Source organism: Apodemus sylvaticus, chromosome 15 (assembly GCF_947179515.1).
Source record: "Apodemus sylvaticus chromosome 15, mApoSyl1.1, whole genome shotgun sequence".
NCBI classification, from domain to species: domain Eukaryota; kingdom Metazoa; phylum Chordata; class Mammalia; order Rodentia; family Muridae; genus Apodemus; species Apodemus sylvaticus.
The window spans coordinates 65,187,185-65,214,675 of record NC_067486.1 but is presented as its reverse complement, the minus strand read 5'-3'; the positions used below and the strand labels follow the sequence as shown (position 1 = coordinate 65,214,675).

The window sequence follows — 27,491 nt, the reverse complement described above, 5'->3', positions numbered from 1 at the left end:
TTAGATTATGACAGAGTATCTGTTCTTAGCACAGTCAACAGGCAGCATTTCAGAACTGGCTAAATTAAGATAAATATCCATTAACACATACTGGGAAGACTGTTGTCACAAATCGAGTCCTTTCATTAGTCCCACACTAGTCCAAGGGCCTGGTGCGAGATTAGAGCATGTGTACTTAGCCATGTGACATGTAAGCCGGGGATCTGATTACTCCAGTGCATCCACATAACACAAGCACAGCCACACACATCTCGCAAGGACCCTGAGGGAGTGAACACTTAGGAGTAAAGCACTTCAAATGTAAGCTGCTATTAGTGTTACAGCTTAGACACTGTTCTCCAGGACCATAACAAGCCTAGACATTCTTGGACAACATCATGACAGTCATGTACTCTCTCAGGGATGCACATTCCAAATAATGAAAGATGGTAGTGGTATACAGAAAAGATTACTTATAGCTGTTTCATTCTGTACATTAAATATGTAAACACTTCCATAACCCAAAACAGCTGGTGAAAACACAAACAGAAAAACAAACTTTTAGAAATAACTGGTGATTTTTCAAGTGACCCTGCTGAACAGATTCAAATTCTAAACACTGCAACACAACTCAGTAATGTCGAGGTAGCTTTTGAACCAAACTGGTAAGAGAGCTGTCAAATACCAAGACGTAGTAAAGCCACAATTAATCAGAAAGCCCACGCTTCCTCGTTAATTAACTATTATAAGAAATCTCTTCTGCTCTACCCACTAGCTTAGAAAGCCTTCCTAAGTTGAACCATTTTATTTACAGTTTATACCTCGCCTGTGTGGCCCTGATGGCTCAGGTCCATGTGATACCTGGGGCACCTTTCAGAAGGTATAGGACAACTCTGTCAGCAGCTTTGTTACAACAAAAACCTAGGCAGATTTGAAGTTTCTTGTTTTAAATAAACCACGAACATCAAATATCCACTTACTGCCTTCCTTCTACCTTATTTTTCTAAGATGGAGGGGCAGTGAAGGTTCCAGGTACGAAGATCTTCCAGTTCTGCAAGTGTCCACACAATGGATTAGGCAGACAAGGCGGTTCAGTGACCTGACCCTCTAGACTCCTCCTACCAAGTAATTATAGCCCCTGAAGGAATTACATACCAAGGCCCATTGTTTTTAGGGATGATATAAAATACCAGAATCCTATGCATTCCTTGTTTGGAATCTTTTCTTTAAAAACAAAGGCAAATCATTCACAATGGCTCCAAACCAGGTGACTTGTACATTTTTGCAAATACAATCAAGCTGTGCTTCTATATTATGAATTCAAAATGGCTTAAATAATCTTCCTAAGGGTATAAGAGTGATATTTCTTCTGGATGTTAGTTACCTCCCCAAACCATGAAATAACAGGAATTGTCAGGGGAAGTTCCATTTCCCACACTCAGCACCTCTGGAACAAATGAAATGGTTCTGGGTACAAACCATAACTAACCAGTCTGTGCCACTATGAAAATGTCATTGCCTTTGCAGTTTCCTGTTATCCCTGGAGTGTTCCACAGGACTCTTTATTTTGGTGCCAGGCAACATCTCTCACTATTACAGTGAGTGTGCCACTCAGGTCTAGGTATCAGTATCTTGTAAGAACTTAGCATTTCATTGTGTGCTGGCAAACGGATACTGGTTTTCCACTTGGAGTAGGGGTTCCTTTCTTTGTTAAATACTTTAAGATTTTAAAGGTTATAAACTTACCAAATAATAGCATACATAGTACCCAAATGACAAGAGTTTGGAAGACCACAATAGTCAAATGAATCATGTATTTTTAGTGATTTCAAAAGAAATGATAAACATGGTCTAGGAAGAAAAAAACTGTATCACTGTGTTATCAGGACTTGTGATCTTGTAGAGATGTGCATCACAGCCCTCTCCCACACCAGGTGATCTCCAGAGTGAGAAGGTGGCAGAAACAGAAAAGTAGAAAAAACAATTTCATGCCATTCTAGGCTTCATAAACTTCTGGTACTACAATTGTGCAAATATTCTGACACTTTGTATAGCAGCTGTTTTAGATCGCAGCTTTCCAATTTCTGAAGCATCTTCTTCATTGGTCTACACTAATGCCTCACAAAGGCAAACTCAGGTTGTAGCGTTTCTGCTTGGTCCTCAGAACACAGGCCATGACTAAGCTCTGCTTAACTCTCTAGTGAGGACTCAGTGCTGCCTGCCAGGTCTTCGGGTGATGCCGACTTCTCCTGTGATGGCCTGTCTTCCACTGCAGGATCCTTGTGGAGTTAGCTTACCAGGTCTCACAAGCTCAGGCTGATTTGTAAAACAAAAGGGGAAGATGGGCAGAGAAAAAAGCCGAGCTTCTCACGTGTGGTGGCTGGTTCTTCATCACAGTGGCAGCTAATTTATGTCCTCTCCTTCCCCTGAAGGCAAAGGCAATCATCTGAAGGAAGATGTCAGACATCATAGTCAGGAGCCTTGCCTTGGGCTTGCCTCAGCCAGATCTGCAGGGTAACGAAGGCTCCCACGGTCACGTGAAAGAACAGCTGCCAGAGGTTGCGCAGGTCGTAGAGATACAAGTTACACAGACAGATTAAGCCAAAAGTCAGGAATGATTTGACATTCCGCCAGCTGGTGTAGTATACAAGTAAATAACACTGTTCAAAACATAAAAGTGAGAGTTGGTTAGGAACAGGAAAAGAACCAGGTATGTAACAGATCAGAATACAACACGAGAAGAAAGTGAAGGTAGTCCCAAAGAAGAAAGAGATGATGTAAGCTATTGGAGAATTCAGTCATGAACGCTCCATGGCTCAAAAGAGAAACAGATTCTCCCTTCTGTCTTCCATTTCAGAAGAAAAGCATTCTTCATCACATGTTAAATAGAAGTACAACCGGGTAACTCACTTGTAAGACAGAAAGAAGAAATTCTCTACCATAACAGGGAACCAGGATAGATACACTGCAGAGCTCTCAGCTCCTGGGGGTTGGGGGCATAGGCTGGGGGGGGAGTGTAGGCTGGGGGGTAGTGGGGAGCCTCAGGAGTTGGGCCTTGTTCCTCAGCTATGACAGAAATAAAGGCATTGCATTCACTGGGCTTCCACTGGAGGAACGGACTGTTATTAGCGTCTTTTCATCATTTAACTTACAGCAGTTATATCTTGGAAAGTAGGGAAGGGGATAAGGAATGACAGTGAGTGCTGCTCAACGAGACAGTAAAGGAAGCCACCCCCCCCCCCCAACAGCCCCAGTGCTGTTTTCTTTGTCCTTTATTTTTCCCACATGTTACAAACATGCTTATTTTGCTTGTCATCTATAGCTCCTGACAGGCGAAGACTTACCTATCTCATTCATTTGTTTATCCCAGGTCTAGAACAGTGCCAAGTACACATACATGCTATACAAAATTTAATGACCCAATGGATCCTTTTCTAGAATGTGCTTAAAATCTATATCTTCGAAGTATAGGATTTGCATATACTCATGAAGTCTCTGAAAAGCAGCAGTAGTTTCTGTGAACTGCATCCAGGCTTCAGAATGGAGGAGGTAAGGGTGTTCTTGCCAAATATTAGCTCTTACATGAGTGAAGATTATTCCACATTTAAAACTGAAGAATGTACACCAGAGTGATGCTTTTAATCCCAGTAGTTGAGAGGCAGAAGCAGGAGAATCTCTGTGGGTTAGCATGGTCTAAAAAGTTCCAGAACTATACAGTAAGCCCCTGCCTGCTGTTAAAAAAAAAATCCATTGCTATTTATATGAAACAAATAAAAGCATTTATTTTATGAGAGTGATTTTCACTGTGGAATAAAGGTTTAAAGATGTAATTTTTCCTTTGAATAAACTTTTGATTTAGAGGAGTTCCTAAATAGCAGAACTGAACTGTTTTCCACCACAGAACAGTCATCATACCAGGTCATAATCACAGAGAGGACTACTAACTGATGGGCTTCGATTTTGTCCTGTGTCCCATTAGGGACCTTTTCCCCACCCGGGATTCTGTGCTGCACTTAGCTGTCAGGTCTCCTCCAATCTGTAATAGCTTCTCGGTCATGACCTTGACAGACCTGATACATATTCATCATTTATGCTGGAGCTGTGTTCCTCAATTTGGATGTGTCCAGTGTTCCAAGACTGAGTTAAGCATATGTCATTTTGCCAAGAACAACACAGAGGTGCCAAGCAGTATGTTTTATCAGTGCTGTCAACTTGACCCCTTGATGGGAATGTATGCGACCCACTGATAACTCTGCCTGCATCAGCCACTACAGTGGTGTTTGTTTAATGGTGATTTAATAGTGACATTTTATCTCCATCGTTCTTTCTACATTTATTAATTGGAATTCTACTGTAAAGAAGAGCTTTTCTTGTATTAAAAAATATTTAATTGATGACTCTGAAATTTTCAAAGGCAATGAAGAAAAAAGATGCCTTGCAATGAGAGCTGTTGATATCACATTGATCAAACATATTACACAGCTAAAATTTTACTCTAAACCAAAAAATAAAAGAAGAAAAAATTTGAAATATTAAGAAAGAAAAAAACAACATGGTAGCAACAATGTGATTGAGTATGACAGGTGGTCTTTTCCTGTTTATGTTTCACAGTTGAAAAAAATGTATTATAAGTGTCTGATATGTTCTTGAATATATGGGGAAGAAATAAAAGTTTTATAAATAGAGGAGAACAACAGAACATCTAGGGAGATAACATGTCTATATCTCACTAAACATAAAGTGACAAAAGCAGACTATGACAAGTATCTATTGTTTGTTACCTATAGTAAGGAACCACTTTAAAATCCACAAGGTTTTTAAATATTATAAATAATATTGAAGTGAAATTCTTAAAACCTTAAACTATAGAAACATAGAAAGAAAACTAAAAACTAAAAACAGAACAAAAATAAGCCCAATATATCTAATATTATATTAAATGTAAATGGCTTACATAGAGCAACTAAAAGAAAGAGATTCACAAAGTTGACTAAAAAACCAATTTCGCTATCAGAAAATTGCAACAAATAACAGAGGCAAATTAAAAGTAAGAAGATGAAAATGGATATGTCATACACATTATTCAAAAAATAAAAGTATAAATATAAAAACACTTCAAAGCAAAGAAAATGATGACACATGAATCAAACTGCCAAGACAACAAAGCAATCCTAATTTGTATGAACTAAAACCACATAGCTTTAAAACTTGTCAGACAAAAAATGAAAACTAGAAAGATGTCAGAACTAGAAGATGAAACTTGTCAGAACTGAAATGAAAACTAGAAAGATCACAATTCAACTTCTAACAAGAGCAGAAATCAATAAAATTGAAAACAGAAAAACAGAAGAGGGGCAAAACAAAAAAAACAAAACAAAAACCCTGATGGACTGAACAGCTGGTTCAATCAGTGAAACAGAAACTAACAGGACCAACCGTTGACAATATAAATTACCAACATTAGAAAGGAAACTCTATTGTAAACATTGCAGATACCAAAGGAATAGAGATATGACTACCAATTTGATACATATAAATTAGATAAAATAGACCACTTCCACAAAACCCACAAACTACCATAATTTCATCCACTGAAATAGAAAATGTGAATCATTCTGTAACTATTAGGAAAACTGAATTTAAGGTGATATATAGCTAGGACAATAAAGACCATATGATTGTGGTAGAAGGATAACAGACCAAGCTAACATAATTCAGAACCCAGAAAGTCTCACAAAATGCACCCAACTGAGTTTATATAGAGGTGCAAAAGCAATTCAGTGGGAAAAAACAGTCTGATAAAAAAAAATGTTGCTGCAGCGCTTGGTCATGTATAAACAACTTTAAAAAAAGAAAAAGAAACAGTATTGTTGACTTGGTTGGCCACAGAGGTGGCATGGTATAGGGGAATGAACCTGTGCTCTAACTCTTGACTCCTAACATGACTCTTCCCTTTTCCTGGTTATGCCGTCAGAACAGTACTGACAGTCCTTCCGTCTTCATTTTTATAAATGAAACAATAATCCTATGAGACAGGGGTGTAGGATTAAAGTGGGAAACTCAAAAGAACACTGTGCAAACTGAAGCACGTTCTGTACCATTAACAAACACATGGCTTCAGATTACCTGTATGAAATGTCGTTTGTCCTAATGAAACCTGTCAAATTTAATAAGACTTCTAAAGGTAACATTAAGGAACACTCCTCCACTGCTGGTGGGATTGCAAAATGGTACAACCACTTTGAAATCAGTCTGGCGTTTCCTCAGAAAACTGGACATGATACTTCCGGAGGACCCTGCTATACCTCTCCTGGGCATATACCCAGAGGATTTCCTGGCATGCAATAAGGACACATGCTTCACTATGCTCATAGCAGCCTTATTTATAATAGCCAGAAGCTGGAAAGAACCCAGATGTCCCTCAATGGAGGAATGGATACAGAAAATGTGGTCTAGGGGGCTGGAGAGATGGCTCAGAGGTTAAGAGCACTGACTGCTCTTCCAGAGGTTCTGAGTTCAATTCCCAGCAACCACATGGTGGCTCTCAACCATCTGTAATGAGATCTGACACCCTCTTCTGGTGTGTCTGAAGACAGCAACAGCGACAGTGTACTTACATATATGAAATAAATAAATCAATCTTTTAAAAAAAAAAAAGAAAGAAGAAAATGTGGTCTATTTACACAATGGAATACTACTCAGCAATTAAAAATAATGAATTCATGAAATTCTTAGGCAAATGGTTGGAACTGGAAAATATCCTAAGTGAGGTAACCCAATCACAAAAGAATACACATGAAATGCAGTCACTGATAAGTGGATATTAATTAGCCCGGAAGCTCTGAATTTTCAAGACACAATTAGCCTATCAAATGATACCCAAGAAGAGGGAAAGAGAGGGCCCTGGTTCTGAAAAGACTTGATCCAGCATTGTAGGGGAGTACCAGGTCAGAGAAATGGAATGGGGGGTGGGGGATTGGGAAATGGGTGGAGGGAAGAGGGCTTATGAGACCGATGGGGAGGGGGAAACTGGGAAAGGGGAAAGCATTCAGAATGTAAACAAAGAATATAGAAAATCAAAAAAAATTTTTTAAATAAAATTAAATTAAATTAAAATGCCGGGCAGTGGTGGCACACACCTGTAATCCTAGCACTCTGGGAGGCAGAGGTGGATTTCTGAGTTCGAGGCCAGCCTGCCTGGTATACAGAGTGAATTCCAGGACAGCCAGGGCTATACAGAGAAACCTTGTCCCGGAAAAAAAAACCCAAATCCAAAAAAAAAAAAAAAAAAAAAAAAGAAAGAAAGAAAGAAAGAAAGAAAAGAAAATTTAAAGATTTTAAAGTGAAGCCACTAAAATTAAAATGTATAATGCATATTTATGTAAAGTTCAAATATCTATCAAAGTATTTCCCCAAGGAGTTCTACCAAATTTTGAGCAATCTCAGGTGTATACTGAGCTTAATGTTCCTACCTTTTCTTTCCTTTTTTTTTTTCCCCATAGAAGCCAAAGGAATATGCCTCTTATAAAGTTGGGCCAATGGACTCTGTTTGCTCCTTATGTTCTAACAAAATTATTCTGGAGTTTGGGCCGTTCTTCCCATCTCTCCCGGGACTGACCTCCCTACCAGCCAGGCACAGAGCCTAACCCCTCCTTGAGTGCCCTACATATTGTTGGTCTTCCTTCTCAGTGGCAATATTTCTTGCACTGCCTTGCTGCTATTGCCACAGTTTACGCTCCCTTAATTTTCCATCTGAATTGCTAGAATCATCTCCCAACTGATTTCCTAATTGCCAGATTTCCTAACTCCCCAGATTTCCTAACTTAAAATCTATCCTATTCGCCTCTACTAAAAAATCATGTCTACTTAAAAATCCTAAAATATTACTTTGCTTTATCATTCCCTAATCAAGGCTTCCTCCAGAGCACAAATCCTCTGGCTCTCACTAGAAAATTTAGAAGTAGCCTTTCTGCCGCAGGCACATGACGTGGCACCCCTGATAACCCATCACAGAGAAAGGGTTAAGAATAAGCGAACATCTGTCTACAACTCAAGATTGAAGAGTAGGTTACAAAGATAACAGAGGTCCAAATTATAGGAGAGGCAAATAACTCAGTTACCATTTTTATTTTAAGAACACAGGTAATTATTAGACTCGAACAAACAGCAATGGGTAAGTGTTTGTTACAGATGGGAGGAAACCTACCTATTGTGGATAGCCCTGGGCTTGTATTTTGATGCTAATTCCACTCCTGGAAGGGGTTGCAGATGAGTTGCCTTGTGAACCTTCTTCCCACCTTTAACTTTTCAAATAAAGACTTGAGCCAATGACTGGGCAGGAAGAAGGGGGAAGAGCTACAGAGGATCGAAGGGAAGGGAGGGGAGCTAAGGAGAGGCAGCAGAGAGAGAAGCTTGTGGTCTGGAGGAAACGCAAGTTGTATGGGATAATATAGATGGGTAGTAGTGTAGTGGGAGATCTGCCTAATCTAGGCTTATAGCTCCTATTGTTACTGATTGAGTTGAGATTTCTTTTACTGGGTAATTGGGTTGGAAACAAAGTAGTAACACCTACCTGGTAAAGGCAGGCTGCTGTTCCGAGGAAAAATGCAATAATATAATTAAGATCCTCACCATCACTCTGCAAAAAACAAATAAAGATTACCTTTTTGCTGGCAGTACTTACTTAAAAAAACAATCTACCAGGATAGGTTATGTTCATGTTTATACACACTCAAACATTTCACAAAGCGGTGTATAAAAAATTGTGAGTCTTAAAATAGAAATATAAAACAAATAGTAAGACAGGGAGGGAGGGTATGCTGGAGATATGAATCAGCAGTTAAAAGTACTGACTGCCTTTCTAGAGGATAGAGGTTCAATTCCTAGCACCCACATGGTGACTCACAGTGGTCTGTAACTCAAGTTCCAAGGGATCCAATGTTTCCTTTCTGAGCTTCATGTACTCCAGGCAGGCACACAAGGGGTACACAGACATACATGCAGACAAAACACCCATCATATAAATACATGTAAATTTAAAAGGCAGAGGAATGGGAAGTTGAAGAAAACTACACGCATTCTCTGTGTCTCGGCCTCACCTATCAATGGCCTGGCGCCCTAGGGAAGAGGAGAAGCACCAAGGAAAAGCTAGCTTTCACAGAATACAGAAAATCTCTTTTTCCTGGTAAGCCACATAAAAGTGCACACCACCCTGCAGTGACCAAGTTCCTACACTCATGAGAGTCACCACTTAAATACAATCTAACAAATTTTCCTGCCCAGAAGCACATAAATGAATTGCCTAATAAACTTGACATGATAAATAAAACTGTGGTGACTGAAAAGCTACTGTCCACTAGAGTGTGCTAAATCCCCAAAAAGAAAGCTCAGGCCTGGTTATAATGTCACTGTGCTAGAAAACAGTAAGGAAGCACAGCCCAAGCCTGTGGGGAGAGAGAACCATGCGCTGTCCTTTGTTCTGGTCAAGCATCAGCATTCAGCCTCCTTCACTGTGAGGATGAACGGTTCATAATGCTGAGGCAAGAGAAGGAAGTGTTTTCTTCCATGCAGGGAAATTACTCTAGCCTCTTACTTTAGAAAAAGTACTTTTCCGTAGCCCAGCTGGCCTCAGCCGCTCAGTCCCCTTGCTGAGCTCCCTGCTTAGCTTCCTAAATGCTGGGATTATAAGACTGTGCCACAAAGTGGGCCTCTGCCCATGCCGTTGGAAGGATCTTTATAGAACAAAAAGAAGAGCAGCTTGCTTTAGTGTAGTTGGTTGGGTACTGAACAGTTCACAAGGTAGAGTGGCCTATCCTAGTGAGATCTTGAAACAGAAACTATTAATCTTCCTAGGATGCTCAGGCCAGTTTTGCCCCAGAGGCAACATGAAGCCTTTCTATTTTCAAAATTCAAAGGCTTGAATTAACCTGCTTAATTTTTTAAGTCATTTCCCCTCCTACCCCTCCCCCCAATTATTAAAGTTTATGTTCAAGCTGGGCAGTGGTGACGCACACCTTTCATCTCAGTTCTTGGGAGGCAGAGGCAGGCAGATCTTTGAGTTCAAGGCCATCCTAGTCTAAAGAGTAAGTTCCAGGAAAGCCAGCTCTATATAGAAAAAGCCTGTCTCACAACACACACACACACACACACAAAAGCCTGTCTCACAACACACACACACACACACACACACACAGTATGGGAGACACATTATACAAAGAAACCTATGTTGTTCTTACACAAAGGAAAAATGACTGTTAACCTTTGCATGTGTTTCTGATGTTTTCTGTCTCCCTTCACTCTCCATCCCCAAATGGACCTGTACTTTTGCATGCTGCTCTGTTTGGTATTTTGGTTGATTCAAAAACACTTTCTAACAAGGTAAATATGTCAACTGCAGAATATGTGAAAGAATGTATAGCCTTTCAACATATCACAGGACCTAATTACTGGTTCTATAACGTAATAGTTCTTTTTCTAAACTTAACATTGCCATTTGAAATCTCTTATTTGATTTTAGAACACCCCAAAACATGTTTCCAGAGTTAGTCTGTACTTAAATCTTTATTCACAACCTATATTTTTTATTTCTTAACTCGTTTCTTTTGAAAAGCAGAAATAGATAATTTCTGCTTTGTAGCAAGTATTCCAAACAATTCTTGAGTCTGAGAAAGAACTTAGGACACCGGTGCTCTAGAGTCCTTGGGCACGTGGGTCTAAGCCTCCATCCCGCACACACGGAGATGAGGCCCACAGCATCCTATCTGCAATGAGCTAGTTACTGGCAAAGAGATCACAGAGATCAAAGAGATCTCCTGACTTCCATGGCAGCATTTCTATTGTCACAGGATTCATTTTCTAATACTCCATATGAAAACTACCTCTGCTTTGGCCTTTGATCTAATTATCATTATTTCAAAACTGATCTTTAGAAGAACCCATGCAATGTAAACAATGTGATAAAAGCTTATACATTCCTGAGATGTCAACTCACAACAACCTTATTAACATCTCTAAACTCAGAACAAAGCTAGGAAGCAAGTGTAAATAATCTAATTTACACATTACTGTGGACATGAAATCAAATTTACCAACTTAAAAAAATAAGTATATATACACACGTACAACAAAGAAAAACTTTGGTGCCACCACATATTTTAATAAATCCTTATCACTCTAAGTAATGGTCACTAATCTAGAACAAGTAAATTTATGCCAGTCTTGTTTTTTCGTTTTCTGCACACTTTGTGTCTGTGTATGGATACACATATAGGCATGCACATACACATGCCACAGCAAAGATGGAGGCCAGAGGAAAACTTGCAAGAGTCAGTTCTGTCCTTCTACCCTAGGGCCCAGGAATCCAGCTCAGCAATGGACTGTAGCAAGCGCCCCTGCGAGCAGAGCCATATCACCAGCACATGTATCTGGAATCTTTGAACAGTGACAACATACAGGAATGCTGACTCACGTTGAGTCTTCAGAGTTAAATTTGCCACAAGCATAACGTAACATACCAGAAGATAAACCTAACCATTCTTAGTGTTCAGAGTATTTACAAATCAAGGTTACAAAACTATAAACGTTAAATTAGTGCCTATAGAACATACTATTCACAATCAGGAAATATACAATATATCCTCCACTAGATTAAATTATAATTTCCAGATAAATTCTTTACTTATTTTTCTTCTTTTTTAACAAGGACTCATTAGACTCTTGGATGGTGTGGAACTCATTATGTAGCTCAAGCTTGCCTTGAACTCACAAAGATCCTAAAGGCATGTGCCACCATACCCAGCAAATAAACTCTTTACTTTATAAATCAAGTTTTATAGAAATTTGGAAGCTGTTAATTCAACTTAGATAATTCTACTTAGATAACGCCCTTTAGATAATTCTTTATATTTGTACAAAATTCTACAGAGAAAGCTTTGGCAAAAACTATTTAACTTGTGATTTAAAGAGATTATTCCTAACACAAAATGCACTGACAAACCAGAAAAGAGTACACCAAGTCTAAAGGCTTTAATGAAGAAAAAAAAAAGACTTTTCCCATATAAACTGTGAATAATAATAACTCTGAAGGAAAGAAAAAGTGACCAACATCAGGTCATAGTTCCACAAAAGATTTACCTGTATCTGAATTTTTGGTACTTGAAGAATCTACCTATTAAATTGGATTAACAAAGATGTTATTTTGTTTCTTCTGTTTACCCAGAGTAACTGTTCTCATTGCTGAGGACTGAACATGGTTCTTGGACTGTAGGCTGCTGCTCTGGCACTGTTCTACTCGCAGCCCAACACTTGTTTTGATGAGCAATTTTATGTGGTTCAAAGTCAAAACAATCTATGGAGAGGCACGCGGTAAAGCCTTGCTACCACTCCGCTCCCCATCCACCAGTTCCCACCATCTTTATTGCTTTCCCATCCTTCCAGAGCTTGTTTATGCAAATTAAAACATGCTGCTATTCAACCAGGCCATTCTTGGGATGTGTATGGGGGAGGGGAGTTGGTTGGCAGGGACAGTGGCTAGACCCAACCTGTATTTCACTGGCATTCTCAAAATGGCACAGAATTTATATACGGACCTTAAAACACGGATCAGATTCCTGAACCAAGCTCTATTCTAACTGGGGCATTAATGTCTTGTCATGGCCCCTGCAAGGTGCAAGGCTCAGACCCCCACAGGCAGAGGAAACCGACCCAGTCATGCTTCTGAGAGCAGGCTAGGTTCAACAGGTTCAACTTTTAACTGCTGCCAAGCAGAGCTGCACCCCACTGGAGAACATGAGAACATCAAAGCTCAGGGTAAGAACATGCCTTCCTCTCCAGTTCTCCTTGGACTGATCATCAAAGAAAAAGTCCATGTTTTACTCTTGGCTTCTAAACTGTGTGTGTGTGTGTGTGTGTGTGTGTGTGTGTGTACCCAACTAAAATAGATTTGCTTAGATTAGCCTCAGGCATACAGAAAATTGAGTAGAGAATCTTCACCTAGCCCCCTAACTCCCGGCTCAGTTTCTAGTAACAACTGGATTTGATACATTCCTCACAAAGTCTGAGCCAGTACTGACACATTACCACTCACACTTCCACTCTTCCTGTTGTAGGCTCTGTGGGTTGGACAAATGCACAATAGTGAGCACTGCCACTACGTCGCAAAGCACCACTTCACGGCCCTGAGACTCTCAGACCTGCCATCCCAGCAGCTATAGAACTTAACGTCTGCCTTCTGCAGATGAAGCATCCAGAATGTAGTTTTTCATGCTATCTGCTTTCATCAAGCAATATGCACTTTAGAGGTCTATGTCTTCTGTGTCTTGCAGCCATTCCTTCTAACACTGAATGGTCCTCTACTGTATGGATTGGAAGCTTCTCTCGCTTTTTTTGAACTCGCAGCCATTCCTTCTATCACTGAATGGTTGTCTACTGTGTGGATTACTACAGTTTACAACTCACCTCCCAGAGCTGTTCCCTTGAAATCATAATTAAGTTGATATAAATACTCACATGTTGAAAGTGTTCTACTTATTTGGTGGGAGACATCTAAGAGCACTAGTGCCAGATGACAGAGTAAAGCTATGTTTAGCTCTGAGAGAAACAGTCCAACTGTTTTCCAGAGTGGCTGTAACAATTTACACTCCCACTTCGCAGCAAATGAGCATTCCCTTCCTTGTTCCATATCCTCATCAGCATTGGGAATTGTCAGCGTCACAGTTGGGGCATGTTTTAACAGGTGTTAAGTGGCATCATATTTTAAACTCGGAGTTTTTTAATGACATACAATGTCCAGCATCTTTTCACATGCCTGTATGTCTGTTACCTTCAGTATCTTCTGTGGTAGGGTTTTCTACTGAGTTTTTGACCACTGTTAACAGGTTGATCTGCATTCTTAGTTTAAAGTTTTAAGATTTTTTTGGTGTATTTTAGAATCACCCCCTCCTCTCCTTGAAGATTTCTCCTATTTATGTGTTAGTTTTGTACATTATGAGTGTGCAGGTCCTCTTGGAGGCCGGAAGGGTGTTAGATTCCCTAGAGCTGGAGTTACGGACAGCTGTAAGCCACACAAGATGGGTACTAGGAACTGAACTTGGGTCCTCTGGAAGAGTAGTAGTAATAAGTGCTCTTACCCGATAAGTCATCTCTCCAGCCCTATAGAGTCGATGCTGGAGGGTTCAACATTATCTTTTCCTAACCTGGGGCTTTTTTCATTCTCTTAACAGTTTCTCCCAGAACAGACTTTGACAGATGTCATGATGTTTAACAGCATATTTTTTCTTCACAACACTTTTGGTATTGTACCAAAGAACTCATTTCCAGACCCAGTGTTCTCTTATGCTACTTCTTTTAATTTACAAATTATAAGTTTTGTTCTTTACATTCAGGTCTATGACCCACTCTAAATCCCTATTTATCAACTTGCAATATCTACAGATTTATTCCTTGGCATGTAGCTTGTTGTTCCAGTACCGTGTTAAAATGACTGCCCATTCTCCACTGTCTTGCTCTTATCTCTAACCTTTCAATTCTGTCATGGTGATGTACTGTTCATTCTTTTGCCAATATCATACTGTCTTAAGTATGTGGCTTTACGGCACATCTTAAAGATGGGCAATGAGAGCCCGACTGCTGCTTCCATCAGAAGGTCTGAAGTAGTAATAAATAGCCTATCCCTAGCACAGGGATCCTAAAACCCTTGTAAATGAAGGTGCTAGAAAAACCTTTTCATCTTTGACACTCACTAGTCCTGTCAGAGAGCCTCTAAGGTTTAGGAAATTAGTTTCCTGAGTTATAGAAGGATTTGAACCAGAATTTCCATATCTCTTGGAATTTCCTGTGTAAGGAGGACAGCTTTTGTTCTGAAGCAACTCCTGATAAATTCCTAGATCATTACTGGATACCAGAAAAGATCATGGTTAGATGGCTAAAATTTTTGTCTCCATCCCAATCTTCCAGGAAGAGAGAAGCCAGTAACAATCATACCCTCCCCAAAATCTCTAACCCATGGAGTTAGCAAAACTTCTAGGTTGGTGAGCATCTCAACTTGTGAGGAGGGTGTTGATAAACTCAGCTCCACCAGAAACTCGTGTCTAGATCCTTCTAACTCCTATGTATGAACTTCTTTATTTCCTTTAAGATGTCCTTTATTATTAGCCACCAAATGTGTTTTGAGTGCAGAACTATTCTAACAAATGGCTGCCCCAAATGAGGGAGTTGTACAAACCTCTCTTACGGCCAGCTGATGGTCATCAGTACAATCTCCCATAGGACTGGCATCTCATGTAAGGGTAGCATGCGAGAGTGAGTGAGCCTTAACATGTAAGTTTTGTCCTAACTCTAAGTAGACAGTATTAAAACTGAATTAAACTGTAAAACATCTAGCTGGAACTGGAGAACTACTCGGTATGGAAAGCAATTCTCCAGTCCACTCACCTGGTGGTAGAAGTAAAATTTTGAGTTTTGTTAGAGAGAATAGAGAATAAAAACTTTCGTTTTCTTCTATGTACTGGATCTTTTGCTTTCCATATAAACTGTGCAGTCACTTTATTGAATCTACAAAATAACTTGCTGGGATTTTGCCTGGGACCGTGTTCAACATACACATCAACACATGACACTTCAGCAACATTGAGTTTTCCTCTTGAAAGGTAGAATCGTTTTCTGTTTATTTAATCTTTGATTTCTTTGGTCAGAATTTCTAATCTACTTCATATGGGTCCTGTATATGCTTTAGATTTACTTATAAGCTCTTCTTCTTCTTCTTCTTCTTCTTCTTCTTCTTCTTCTTCTTCTTCTTCTTCTTCTTCTTCTTCTTCTTCTTCTTCTTCTTCTTCTTCCTCTTCCTTTCTTCCTTTCTTCCTTTCTTCCTTTCTTCCTTTCTTCCTTTCTTCCTTTCTTCCTTCCTTCCTTCCTTCCTTCCTTCCTTCCTTCCTTCCTTCCTTCCTTTCTTTCTTAGAACTTTTAAATTTCAATTGTTGCTGGAATTTAAATAATGTCTGTACAGTTCAATCTCCTATTCTGTTATGTAACTATAATCATTTAACAGCTTCCGGAGCCTTTGGTTGAGTCTTGGGAGTCATTATGTATAGCCAATCATGCTATCTGCAAACTTATTTCTTCCTTCCGTATATTTTTTCCTTTTTTAATTTTATTGCATCTGCTAGGATTTCCAGTACACAGGACTCACACAGCAGAGGTAAGTGGAGGCATCTTTACCCTGTTTCTGTCTTAGGAGAAAGGTTATCTAGTTTCTTGTTATTAAAGATATTAGTTGCTTGAGATTTGGAACGGATTTTCCTTATTAAAGTAAAGAAATTTCCCTCTACTCCTGATTTGCTCCAAGCTGTTTCTGGGTTTTTTTTCCCCCTTTGTTGTTATAGTTTGATTTTTTTTTTTAAATCATGAATGAAGATTTTTCTGGATTTTGAAATTACTTTCTACATCTACTAATGTGATCATATGATTATTATTTCTCCTTTATACTGTTGAAGTGATAGCAATAATTGATTTCAAATATTAAGTCAGCATTGCATACTTGGGATAAATCGCACTTGGTTCTTGTATAATTATTTTTATTCATTACTAGATTTGGTTTAATATATTGCTAAAGATTTCTGCATCTGTGTCCAAGAAAGATAGTTTTTAAAGTTGTCTTTTAAAAATATAAACAAGCTGAGAAATCTCAGAACAGTCAATTACATCTAAGTAGCAAATAGTTGGATCTGACTGTGCTTCTGAAACTTAAAAGCATCTCACGACAATCAGACAAGTGTATTACCGATTAGAGGAGAAACACTGAACAATTAGCAATGAAGGAGGCTGAAGTCAGCTGCAGCATCTCGAAAGCATGAACGGCTGCAGTGCACAAAAGCTGCCTTTAGTTCTTCAGTTATGAACCACAAGTGAAGAAGGAAGAGAATCAATGCCAGACAAAGAAGGACATGACAACTGGGTGCATGAAGGAAATCTACATGTCCCTTAAAAGGCCGAGGCAGAATAGCACCTTATAGGCACTTCTGACTTACAGGAGATAAGATCTGAGCCTCAGCTTTAACCAGGATGTAAAACAGTAAAGCTTTTCTCTGCCTAGGCCTACGCTATCTAGAAAGTTAACTTTTTTATACCTACCCCACCTTTTTTTCCTCTATTACATCAATAAATGTTTTAAAGACTGTTTTATTAGCTTTTTCACTCTGCAGTTTCAAAACTGCCCATTTTTTCTTGTTGGCAGCTTGTCTAGCTGGCTGAAAACTGGAATAAATCCAACCTAGCGGGGCTGGAGGTAGAGGGATGACAGCCAACATCCAATGACTGAGTGTGGGCAGGAGCTTGGCCTGTGAGGAACTGCTTAGAAGAGAACCAGAGAAGGGGAAGCCCCATGCAGTCCCGTGAAGTCAGGACCTATGACATCATCTACTCTGCTTTCTGTTGGTTTTAGGTGGAGCTAAAATGTTCTATGTTCACCTCTGCATTTAGGTGAACATAGAGGACCTGTAGAATGGTACCATGAACCTAGCATGGTGAGGTTTTTTATAAGCATATTGAACTTAATGCTGGAGAACACACACACACATATACACACACATATATATACACACACATACACACACAGAGAGAGAGAGAGAGAGAGAGACAGAGAGAGAGACAGAGAGACAGAGAGACAGAGAGACAGAGAGAGAGAGAGAGAGAGAGAGAGAGAGAGAGAGAGAGAGAGAGAGAGAGTTGATTTAAAATGTATAGTGTCAAGAACTCTTGGTAGAAAGTGAATGGGAACAAAGGAAAGGACAACTGTGCACTCTCAAATGTGCTGGACTTTTAAGAAAGGAGATTTTAGAAAGTACAGGAAGAGAATAGGTTAGATAGTCTGTTAGCTAAAGGCCCTAGAAGAAACTACCCTGAAAAATAAAGAATCTGAAGAAACCAGTGACCCTGCCCATATATAGGCAACTCAGGTTATAAAAGGCCACTGACCAAAAGGAACAGGAGCAGAGCTTACTGAAACAAGTTGTGTCCATACAAACCACCTTCCTGCTTCCATCTTTCTGTGCTCTCTTGTTCCTTCCAAAACCAGCTCACCCTCTCTCCTCAGCTCTCCTGAATCACAGGAACTCTTCCCGCCTGGCTCTAAGAACTTAGCTATTACACCTAGACTCCTTTGCCTATTAAATTCAGCTCTAAACTGTGAGATTTCAGGGTCCATGCTACAAAGCTTGCCTTTCCCACAGTGCCTGTCAATAATGCCTCCAGAAGAATGGATAATAAAGGAACATGCCAAGCAGAAGTGCTCTGGGAGAGGGCGTGGGGGGTTGTTTTTATGTTGGTGTTTTTGTTTTGAGACAGGGTCTCACTGTATAACCCAAGCTGGCCTTGAATCTGTAACCCCCCTGCTTCGGCCTCCCAAAGGCCAAGATACAGGTGCATGCCCACAAGGCTTGGCTCTGAGGTCATGCTTTTGAAGAAGAGTAGAGAAGGTCCAGTATAAGAACGGACTTGGAACTTGCACTTAGATTACACTAAGATCTAATCTAATTCAAATCAGTTCTATATCAAGGAGAGTGAATAGGCAGTCACTGGAAACTGCAAAAATAGCACAGTACCTGCAGGAGGCTTTCTATGGCATGAAAGCCTCGAATTAAATTCAGAGCTCCACATAATAGACTAAGGATAAACGCCACAATCCCTGACAGAGTTGCTGGTTCTAGTCGCTGATGGGCTGAAAAAGAAAAGGAGCGGTTAGAAATGAATACCAGTATCTCTTGTTAGCTGAACTTATGTGGACAGAAATTTAGATGAATCAACTTAGGTAAGTCAAATATAAATAACTTTAAACAATGTACCTTAGTAATTAAACAGTAATTAAATGTTGTGTGAAGGCAAAGTTTCTCTGTGTAGCACTAGCAGTCCTGGAACTTGATCTGTAGACCAGGCTGGCTTCAACTCAGGGATCTACCTGCCTCTGTGAGGTAGATTAAAACTGTGTGCCACAATATCAAGCTTAAATATTTTTCTAAAATGCAAAGTGTTTGGCAACATCAAAAGTCCCATTCTAAAGTCAAATGGAACTCACATTGCTTTTCTACATTTTAGTAGATACCACTAACTTCTATTTGAGGTAAGAGGGTGCTACAGAGTACTTACATCTGTTAGTAAATCACTTAGAAAAAAAAAACTACTGCCCAAATATATGTACAATTTGCAATGTGGTATAAGTATTTGCCAAAGATGACTCTGCTTGGAGAATAAATACAAAACTCCTGTGTTTTCAGAAAATGTTTAGAAAACACATTTAAGGATAACCATAGCTTGCTTTTAGCAAAGCCCACTTATCTGGGACTAAAAGCTATGAACACCGCTGGCTATATGTGAAAGCCCACATTTAGTCACCACCCCAAACTTGTGAATAGAATGCGGTCTTACAGCTGCAAAGACTGGTCCCCTTGGTCTTTTGAAGAAAAGTGACTAAACCAAGTCAAAACCAAAACACACCAGCTAATATTGACTATTTCATCTTTATAGGATTATTCCTTAATTTTCAGGCTTCAACAGAGTAAAATATTCTGTTATACAATCACCCCCTTCATGATCATTTTATAGTTATTAGGCTTTACAATTGTGCCTAAATGAAAACACAACTAAATACATAATCAGTAGACTTCAAAAGGGACACTGGCAAAGAGAGAACAACATAACCACATTTTTATTACTTTATTTAAACCACTGAAGTGTAAAAGCCCAACAATGAAGTTAATGAGGCAGAATGTTAATAAAGGAAAAGCTCAGATCTTTGCAAATTATATTCAGCCATCAAAGCAGAAAAGATTCCCCAAAGAGTTAATAAAAATACCCAAAACCCACATCTCATAGAGTATGCTTCAGGTTCAGCAGAAACTACTAATCTAGAATAACATTTCATAATTTCTTCTGTGCCCATGTCTGGCCTTTCAATAAATTCCCTTCAGAGTCTCATATGAAAATAGAAAACCAAATGCCGCTGTATAGTACGGATTCCATGGTGTTTCAGCAGTTAAGAAAGTCACAACTAGTCCTATTTTACAGCATTTTACAGCATCTCTGTCCTTGGTCCTCCCTCACAAAAGCAAATGAGCTTTAGGAATAAAACCAACTAACAACTGAATAATTATCAAGTCACACTTCCATATGATACAAGGTAGCTCACCAAAAATGAAAACAACAACAACAACAAACCAAAACCCAAAGAGTGAAAATTCTAGCTTTACCTGGTCAAGTAAGGTATGTTCAAAAGAAAATCACTACCATTTTCATGTGTTGATGGCACTGTATTTAAGAAATGAACAAGCCAATATTAATTATTAAGTTTCTAATATTAGCCTTTTGGCCTTAGAACATGTATTTTATAATAAAAGTATACCATTTATGAATTCACCATTTCAAAATAACCAAAGATATTTTTACAAAGTAAAAGCAAGCCTAAGCCTCTTTTAACAAAGACAAGGCAGGCAGTACACACAAAGGTAGGCTGGTACTGTGCCACTTTACTGTGGGCAACAATTTCTAATGTGTTGACTTCCCTGCTTTATCCTTAACCCTTTCCTGGGACCTGTGGCTTGTTTTCTAAGAAGAGTTTTCAAGCAAATCTCTGATAAGCAAACAAGATCGTTAACCACATGGTAAAGTATTATTCTGTGTGCTATTTGTTATTTCAGTGAGGCAGATTCTAGATACACTGTAAATCAAACAGAGTTTGTAGCACACTTCAGTTGGCACCATGCCAGGCACTAGTAGCTATAGCATAGCTGTTCTAGAACAAGCAAGGACCATGCGGGAATATCATGGAGACAGGTAGCATCGCCTCAACTGTGTTTTCATTTTGCTACTGTCAGGTTTGGGGGAAGACAGATGTGGGAAAATAAGATATATGCAGATAACCAAAGACAACTAGAAGGGCTTCCAGAAGGAACATGTGGCTAATGGTACCTACAGAAACATCTGCAAATAAAATGGGCCAGGAAACATCTGCAAATAAAAATTAAACAGTATCCAATTCATTGTCCAAGAGATGTTTGCTGGTGCTATGAGGCAGTTTCAGGAGGGAAGGGGAAGGGGAAGGGGACATTCAGACTGTAAGAAGTGGAGTACTGGTAATGCTGAGGTAAGAGCCCAGCTGTGTGTCTGCAGTTAAAGTAGACACAACTGAAGGTCTGTGCAGAACAAGGTTGAGTGAACCATTCTCTTCACACAATGTGTATAAGGAAAAAAAGCCCTGAACATAAGTATAGTGAGACAGGTCAGGGAAGCTGAAATATAAAAGAAAAAGGGGAACCAGAGCAGCCATCACTAGTCCATAATGATGGTGGACTAAACCACAGCACCTCTGCCCCACATCAGACAGAGTGCACAAGGTGCAGTCACAGCACCTGGAGGAACAGGCTCATGAGATAAGGACACTTCAGGACAGCTGCCTTTAAGTGAATATACTTAGTCCCTAAAGTACAACATACAATACTAGCTTTATAACACCTCTTCCTAATCAGAAGCACAGTCTCATCTTTTCTTTTCTTTCCTTTTCTTCCCTGGTCCCCGTCCTTTCTTTGAGACAGGAATTCACCATGTGGTTCAGGCTAGCCTCAAACTTATGATTCCTCTGACTCAGGCTCCTGACCACTAGCACTGCAGGCATTGGCTATCTACAATTCCTGAAATTACAAAACTATAAGATCAGCCTTGTAATTTTTTTTATTAGATAATAATTCTTACTCCCATCTTCAAAGTGTTTGCTATCTTTATACAATGCCTCCACAATATTTAGCATAATAATTCACAATAATTCATAATAGAAATAGAATATTTTCTGTCAACTGAAAAGTTGTCTATAAAACTTAAAAACAGATGAAGATTACAGAGATGTCAGAAACTGAAAGAATCTTATGACTTTTTAAAAAGAAAAAGTATAAGCAGAATATAAAATATAAAAGGCCAGTACTATTAATTAATGATATGGGTATGAAGTAGTGGTCTGCTGTCAGCTCAAAGACCCTTGAGCTGCCTCTCTCCAAGAAACCAGGCCATGCAGCCCCAGGGACAGCGTTGACAAGACAGTTGCTAGAGCCCTGCAGTCCTTTCCTTCCCCTTGTGAAGGAAGTTTCCAGTTGTATCTAGTGCCTGCCTCTGATAACACTTGCCACTTAGCCCGGGACCAGCTAGATCACGTGGTCTGAGGCTTACCCACTCTCCTGAAAACCTCTAAGAGTCGAAACTTGTTCTTGGGACAGAAGAGTGTATTTCTCCCTTCAGGACCCTGGTCATGTTATATACAGCATGGATTAGGAAACTCCTCTCAGGATTTAAAGGAAAATTAGTCTGCCCTCCCTGACCCCACTTCAAGCTTGCATCATGGTTGACCATGATTGTGAAGTTCTCCTAATAAAGCTCATTCTGAAGGGTTATTTAGTGTCAGCTCCTTTCTAAGCTATAACAATTACCTGTGGAACTGTAAGATGGTATAAATACTTCAAAAACTATCAGTTCCTTAAACACTTAAGCATGTAACTAATCCTCTGATCTAGAAATGCTGTTCCCAATATTTATAAATTTATATCTGAAATTTTCCATAATAAAACATTTAAAAAGACAAAGAAAAGGCAGGATTTACTACTTCATTTAACAAGAACCACTCCTTCAACTCACTCCATCATGGACATATTTCAATAAAAATATGTCAAGATAACAATATTCATGCTGGACCATAGGAAGAAAGGATCAAACGGTTTCAAAGAAAAGTTAAGAACTGTTTTTAAAGTGATTTTAAAATACTGTAACAAAGTAGGGGGAAAGCTTAAAAGCCATTTTAGTTAGAGGCTCTCTCTCCCCCACAAAACAAACACCAACTGTATTTTATCTTGAGGACTACAGGAAATATGTAGTCCTCATCTGAGTTAAAGTAAGTGTTAAGGTTAACCTTAAAGTAAGCCCTCGCTTTAAGTTGCTCTTTATTAAACAACCCCAGCTTGTTCCTTCCCACTGTGCTCTGGTGTCTTTAATAATTCAGCACGCCAACCTGGTCTAGAGTTCAGAGACAACTTCTAGAAGTCAGTAGAATTTCTAACAGTCTGCATTTTGGTAGGTCAAGTTGGAAGCCCACCTCAAATTAAGACTATTACCCCAAATCCTGAGTATTTATTAAAGGGCAGAGCCACGGCCACTGCTGTAGCGTCACAAGTATCACAAGTGTCAGAGGAGAGCAGGCCAGTGGAGAGTTGGAAGGCATGGAGCTTCTCCATCCAAACACACTTAAGCCTGATTCCCTGAGGTAGTTGCCATCTAGGGCTTAAAATCCATGGTGGTGATTCCAATTACGCAGTGATTTCTGGACAGGAGAGATGGCTCAGGGGTTAAGAACTGGCCGCTCTTGCAGAGGACTAGGGTTTAATTCCCACCAGGCACCCACATGGCAGCTCACATGATGTCTACCTTCAGTTCCAGAAGCTCCAACACTCTCTCCTGGCCTCCTCACACACCAGGCATACATGAGAAACATACATCTGGTAAAACACCCATACATATTTTTTAAACATAATAAAATTAAATTAAAACAACAAACCAAAATGCTGTTTTTCATTTAACATTTCTGCTTGGATCTCCACAATGGTTGTCTTGAAGAATGACAAAATTTTTTAAGTTTTAAGTTTTTTTAAATTTTTTAAGTTCTGCTGGCAAGTGCTTTTCACTTAGTAGCTGGGGATGACACTGAAATTCTAACCACCTTTACCTCCACTTCAGGTTTATTTGGTGCTGGGACCGAACCCAGGGCTCAAGATCCAGAGTCAAATAAGTTATCAACTAAGTAATAGTCCAACCCTGCAAGTGCTTTTTCTGGATGATCTCTTGCTAGTGCTCATTAACTAATTATCTTAGATTTCTTCTAGACGGTAATTTCATAAGCTTTTTTCTCTGTCCTTATAAATGGAAGAAATAATTTGCTTCTACCTAGCAACCATGCTGTCATTGGCTTAGTTTATATCAGAGGTTGGTTAAACTATGACCCATAAGCCAAAATCAGAGCATTCAGCCTTTTACATTGTATCTATGACTAACTAAACTGTGCTTATACGTTATACCAGCAGAGATACATCAGAGCCTATGTGGCCTTTAGAAATCTAAAATATGTAGCATTTAGCCCTTTATAGAAAAAGTTCCAGGCCCTTGGCTTACAGGGATATAGTGCTTTAATATCTCATAGAACATTATTTTGGAATACATTATTAATCTCATGGTGATAATACTTGAAAAACAGATAATAGTATATGCCTTAGGTTAGATGTCTTAAGACACATGTATGCTAGACACTAAAAAACAACTGCAATTATAGGAGAGCATCACCTCGGTCAGTTGCTGGTGGTCCTAAGTTTAGAATATGTTGGTAGTAAGAATCAAGTTTATGCACCAGGCAACTGAACCACTAAGAAGAGAGTGGTACACTTTCGTTAACATTTCAAAGACATCACTACATTTCTGCACATTTATTGAATTGCAGTTTACTGAATGACAGCAGTTGAGGGCCTCGAGAAACAGAGGATATGGAATACACTACATGACACTCACCAGTTCAATGCAGTGCTGTGCAGAATAATTCTGGAAGGCAGGAATGATGCTCCAAAACCCAGACAAAACACTAAGACAAGACCCTGGGTATGAAACAATGACATGGTCTTTTTGTTTTCACTTTGAAAACTGGTTTTAGCTTGTTAGTCATGGTAGAACTTAACTTTACCCCACAGTGAAATAATAGTTATTCACTATAAAGGCAAAAATAATCACAAAAACAAGAGATATGGGTGATAAGCCAGCAAAGAACAGAAAATTAATTTCAAAGATGAATGCAGTTAGAGACAAAGGTAATCAAAACAAGACACAAAAGGAAACCTACAAGAGATGCCTCAGCAATCAGTACCAGCTAAGGCTCCTCCCAGGGCCCAAGCACAGCTCCCAGCATCCACACAGCAGCTCACTAACTGCCTGTAACTCCAGGTCCTAGGAATCTGACACCCTCTTCTGGACTCTGTAAGTACCACACACATGTAAACATACATTAAGAGACACATATATCTCTCTTATCCCACTCCCTTGTCTCTCCCTTTTCTCCTCCTTTTTCTCTCTCCCACGTGGTCAAGGCCATCCCTCATCTATCTTCTTTCTCTCTTTTCTTCTTTCTCCTTTTCTCATTCTACTCTTTTAATAATAAAGCATAAAACTATGAAAAAAAGAGACACATATATAACAAGAAAAAATAAGCAAAAAATGATAGATTAATACACAATGACTCCAATAATGACATTGATTGTAAATGAATTAAATATCTAATTTTTTTAAGCCAAGATTATAAATTGGATTTTTTTAAAGGATGCAACCAAATGACAACTAGAAAACACCACTTTATTTTCCCATCCCATGGAGGGAAAACTAGTTTATTTGATTTAACAAAAATAAAACAGGTGAATAGGAACAACTTGCTACTTCCCCAGCCTTCTCTGTTGGCCACATTCAGAAGCGGTTTGGAACTTTAATACTGCCTCTTCAGCCTGTCATGCCTGTGGCCAGCACTAGGAACATCTAAGGTTTTCAAGGTAAAAGTCCAAAATAGTAGGAAGGAAGGGGCTTGCAAAAAAAATAAGAAAAAAAACCCCACTTTTGCCTTAAAGTTTTTGGGAAATGCCAGCCACCCAATGCCTTGACAAGCTCTGAAATGCCACAGCAATTCCAGAAGCAGCAGGCAGCCAGAACCACGGGTGGGCTTGCGGTGGGGGTTCTGGTGCTGGGGGAGGCGCACTGGCGGTATGTTTCTTCAGTTAGCTTGCTGGGATAAAATAATAATAGAGACTTAGTCACTCTAATAGCAAGCAACATGCCTCTATGAAGTCCATTCAGACCTGTACTCTCAAAAAACAAAGAAGGAAAGGAAAAGAAAGAGAAAATGAAAGGAGGAAGGAAAAGAAAAGAGTCAACTGAGTTATGTTTTCTATACTTACTTAAAAAGTAAAGCTTTGGAGGGGGCACTAACTAGGAATAAGAGCTAATGGATAGTATTAAACAAGATCTATGAAAACAAAACCTAACAACCCTACCACCCACAACTAGTTACACATCACTAAGCCACTCACGCTCACCTGCACTGACACTAAGGGAAAAGGGGAAAAGACATATATCATAAGCAAGCAAGTTCCACACATGTGAACAACTGACCTCTAAAAGAGGACAGTTACACATATTACTAAAAACATGAGGAGCCACTACAAAGCAGTTATTTAAAGAAAATATGTTGCAACCATAAGCAATAATATTCAAGCCAGTCTGCTCTGACATAAGACCTGAGCTTGTAAGTTACTATGATCATTAAAAGGAGGTCTAAGACTACACAGATACACAAAAACATAGAACTACTTCTGGTTAAATGATGACTGAAAACAGTCCACCAGGCTGGCTTTAAGGTATTTCTTAACTGTGACTTTTATAAGTCCAACTCTCATCCAGGTAGACCAGAAGGTTGGGAAGTATAGCATTTCTTGATGTACTTCTCAAATTTATCAAATATGTGAAAGTGTTGCCTTAGATAGGAAAACCAAATCAAAACAAAGAGCGATGAACAAATGAACATGTCTCCAGTCACTGTAGAAAGTGATGGCTGCACTGTGGTGACTGATATCCTGCTGGGTGCAGACAGCATCAAATACAAGCATGAAGTCAGAGATTCTGATGCCCTTCAAATACCTGATGCTCCTCACTAGACCTTTAGGGTTCCCAATAAAAGGGCATTAAAACACCATTTAAACGTAAGGACACAAAGAGAAAAACAACAGATCTAATACTAATATTAATTTTAATATATCTATATTACAAAGATTTCAAAGCTTAATATATTCCTAGATACAAAGAACTCCAAAATGATGAAAGGACAAACGCATCAAGAGTACAAATCACTTGCTTTAAAATATGTAATACAGGGGGCTGGAGAGAGGGCTCAGTGGTTAAGAGAATTTGTTGCAGAGGATGGAGGTTTAGTTTGCAGCACCCACACAGAGGCTAATAACCATCCCTGACTCCAGTTCTAGGGAATCCAAGACTCCTCTCTGTAGACAACAAATATACATGTAGTGCACAGACATTCATGCAGGCGAAACACTCATACACATAAAATAAAGAATTAAATCTGAAAAAATATGTAATATCAAAACTGATCACCCTACAATGAGAAACATATAAATTCAGAATTATAGAAATTGCAAGACCCGTTTCTCAGAGAATGGTTGAAGCAGACAGCAATCAGAAAAGACATAGCAAGCTGGGCAGTAGTGGTGCATGCCTTTAATCCCAGCACTTGGGAGGCAGAGGCAGACGAGGCCAGCCTGGTCTACTGAGTGAGTTCCAGGACAGCCAGGACTTTACAGAGAAACCCTGTCTCAAAAACAAACAAACAAACAAACAAACAAACAAACAAAAAGAAAAAAAAAAGACATAGCAGATTTTGACAATGTCAAGCACCG

At 39.3% G+C, this 27,491-nt stretch overlaps 1 protein-coding gene across 2 annotated transcripts in view; it reads right to left on the bottom strand.

Moving 5' to 3' along the window:
* Positions 1-1,778: 1,778 nt before the first annotated feature.
* Sec22a (SEC22 homolog A, vesicle trafficking protein) overlaps positions 1,779-27,491 on the bottom strand; it is a 46,174-nt gene continuing 20,461 nt past the window's right edge. For both annotated transcript variants that reach the window (XM_052158755.1, XM_052158753.1), the window contains 3 exons: positions 18,573-18,688; positions 8,552-8,617; positions 1,779-2,639 (listed from right to left, as the gene is read on the bottom strand). In XM_052158755.1, the coding sequence (XP_052014715.1) occupies positions 2,439-2,639; positions 8,552-8,617; positions 18,573-18,688 (383 nt within the window). In that variant the 3' untranslated portion in view covers positions 1,779-2,438. The remainder of the gene's footprint in view (positions 2,640-8,551; positions 8,618-18,572; positions 18,689-27,491) is intronic.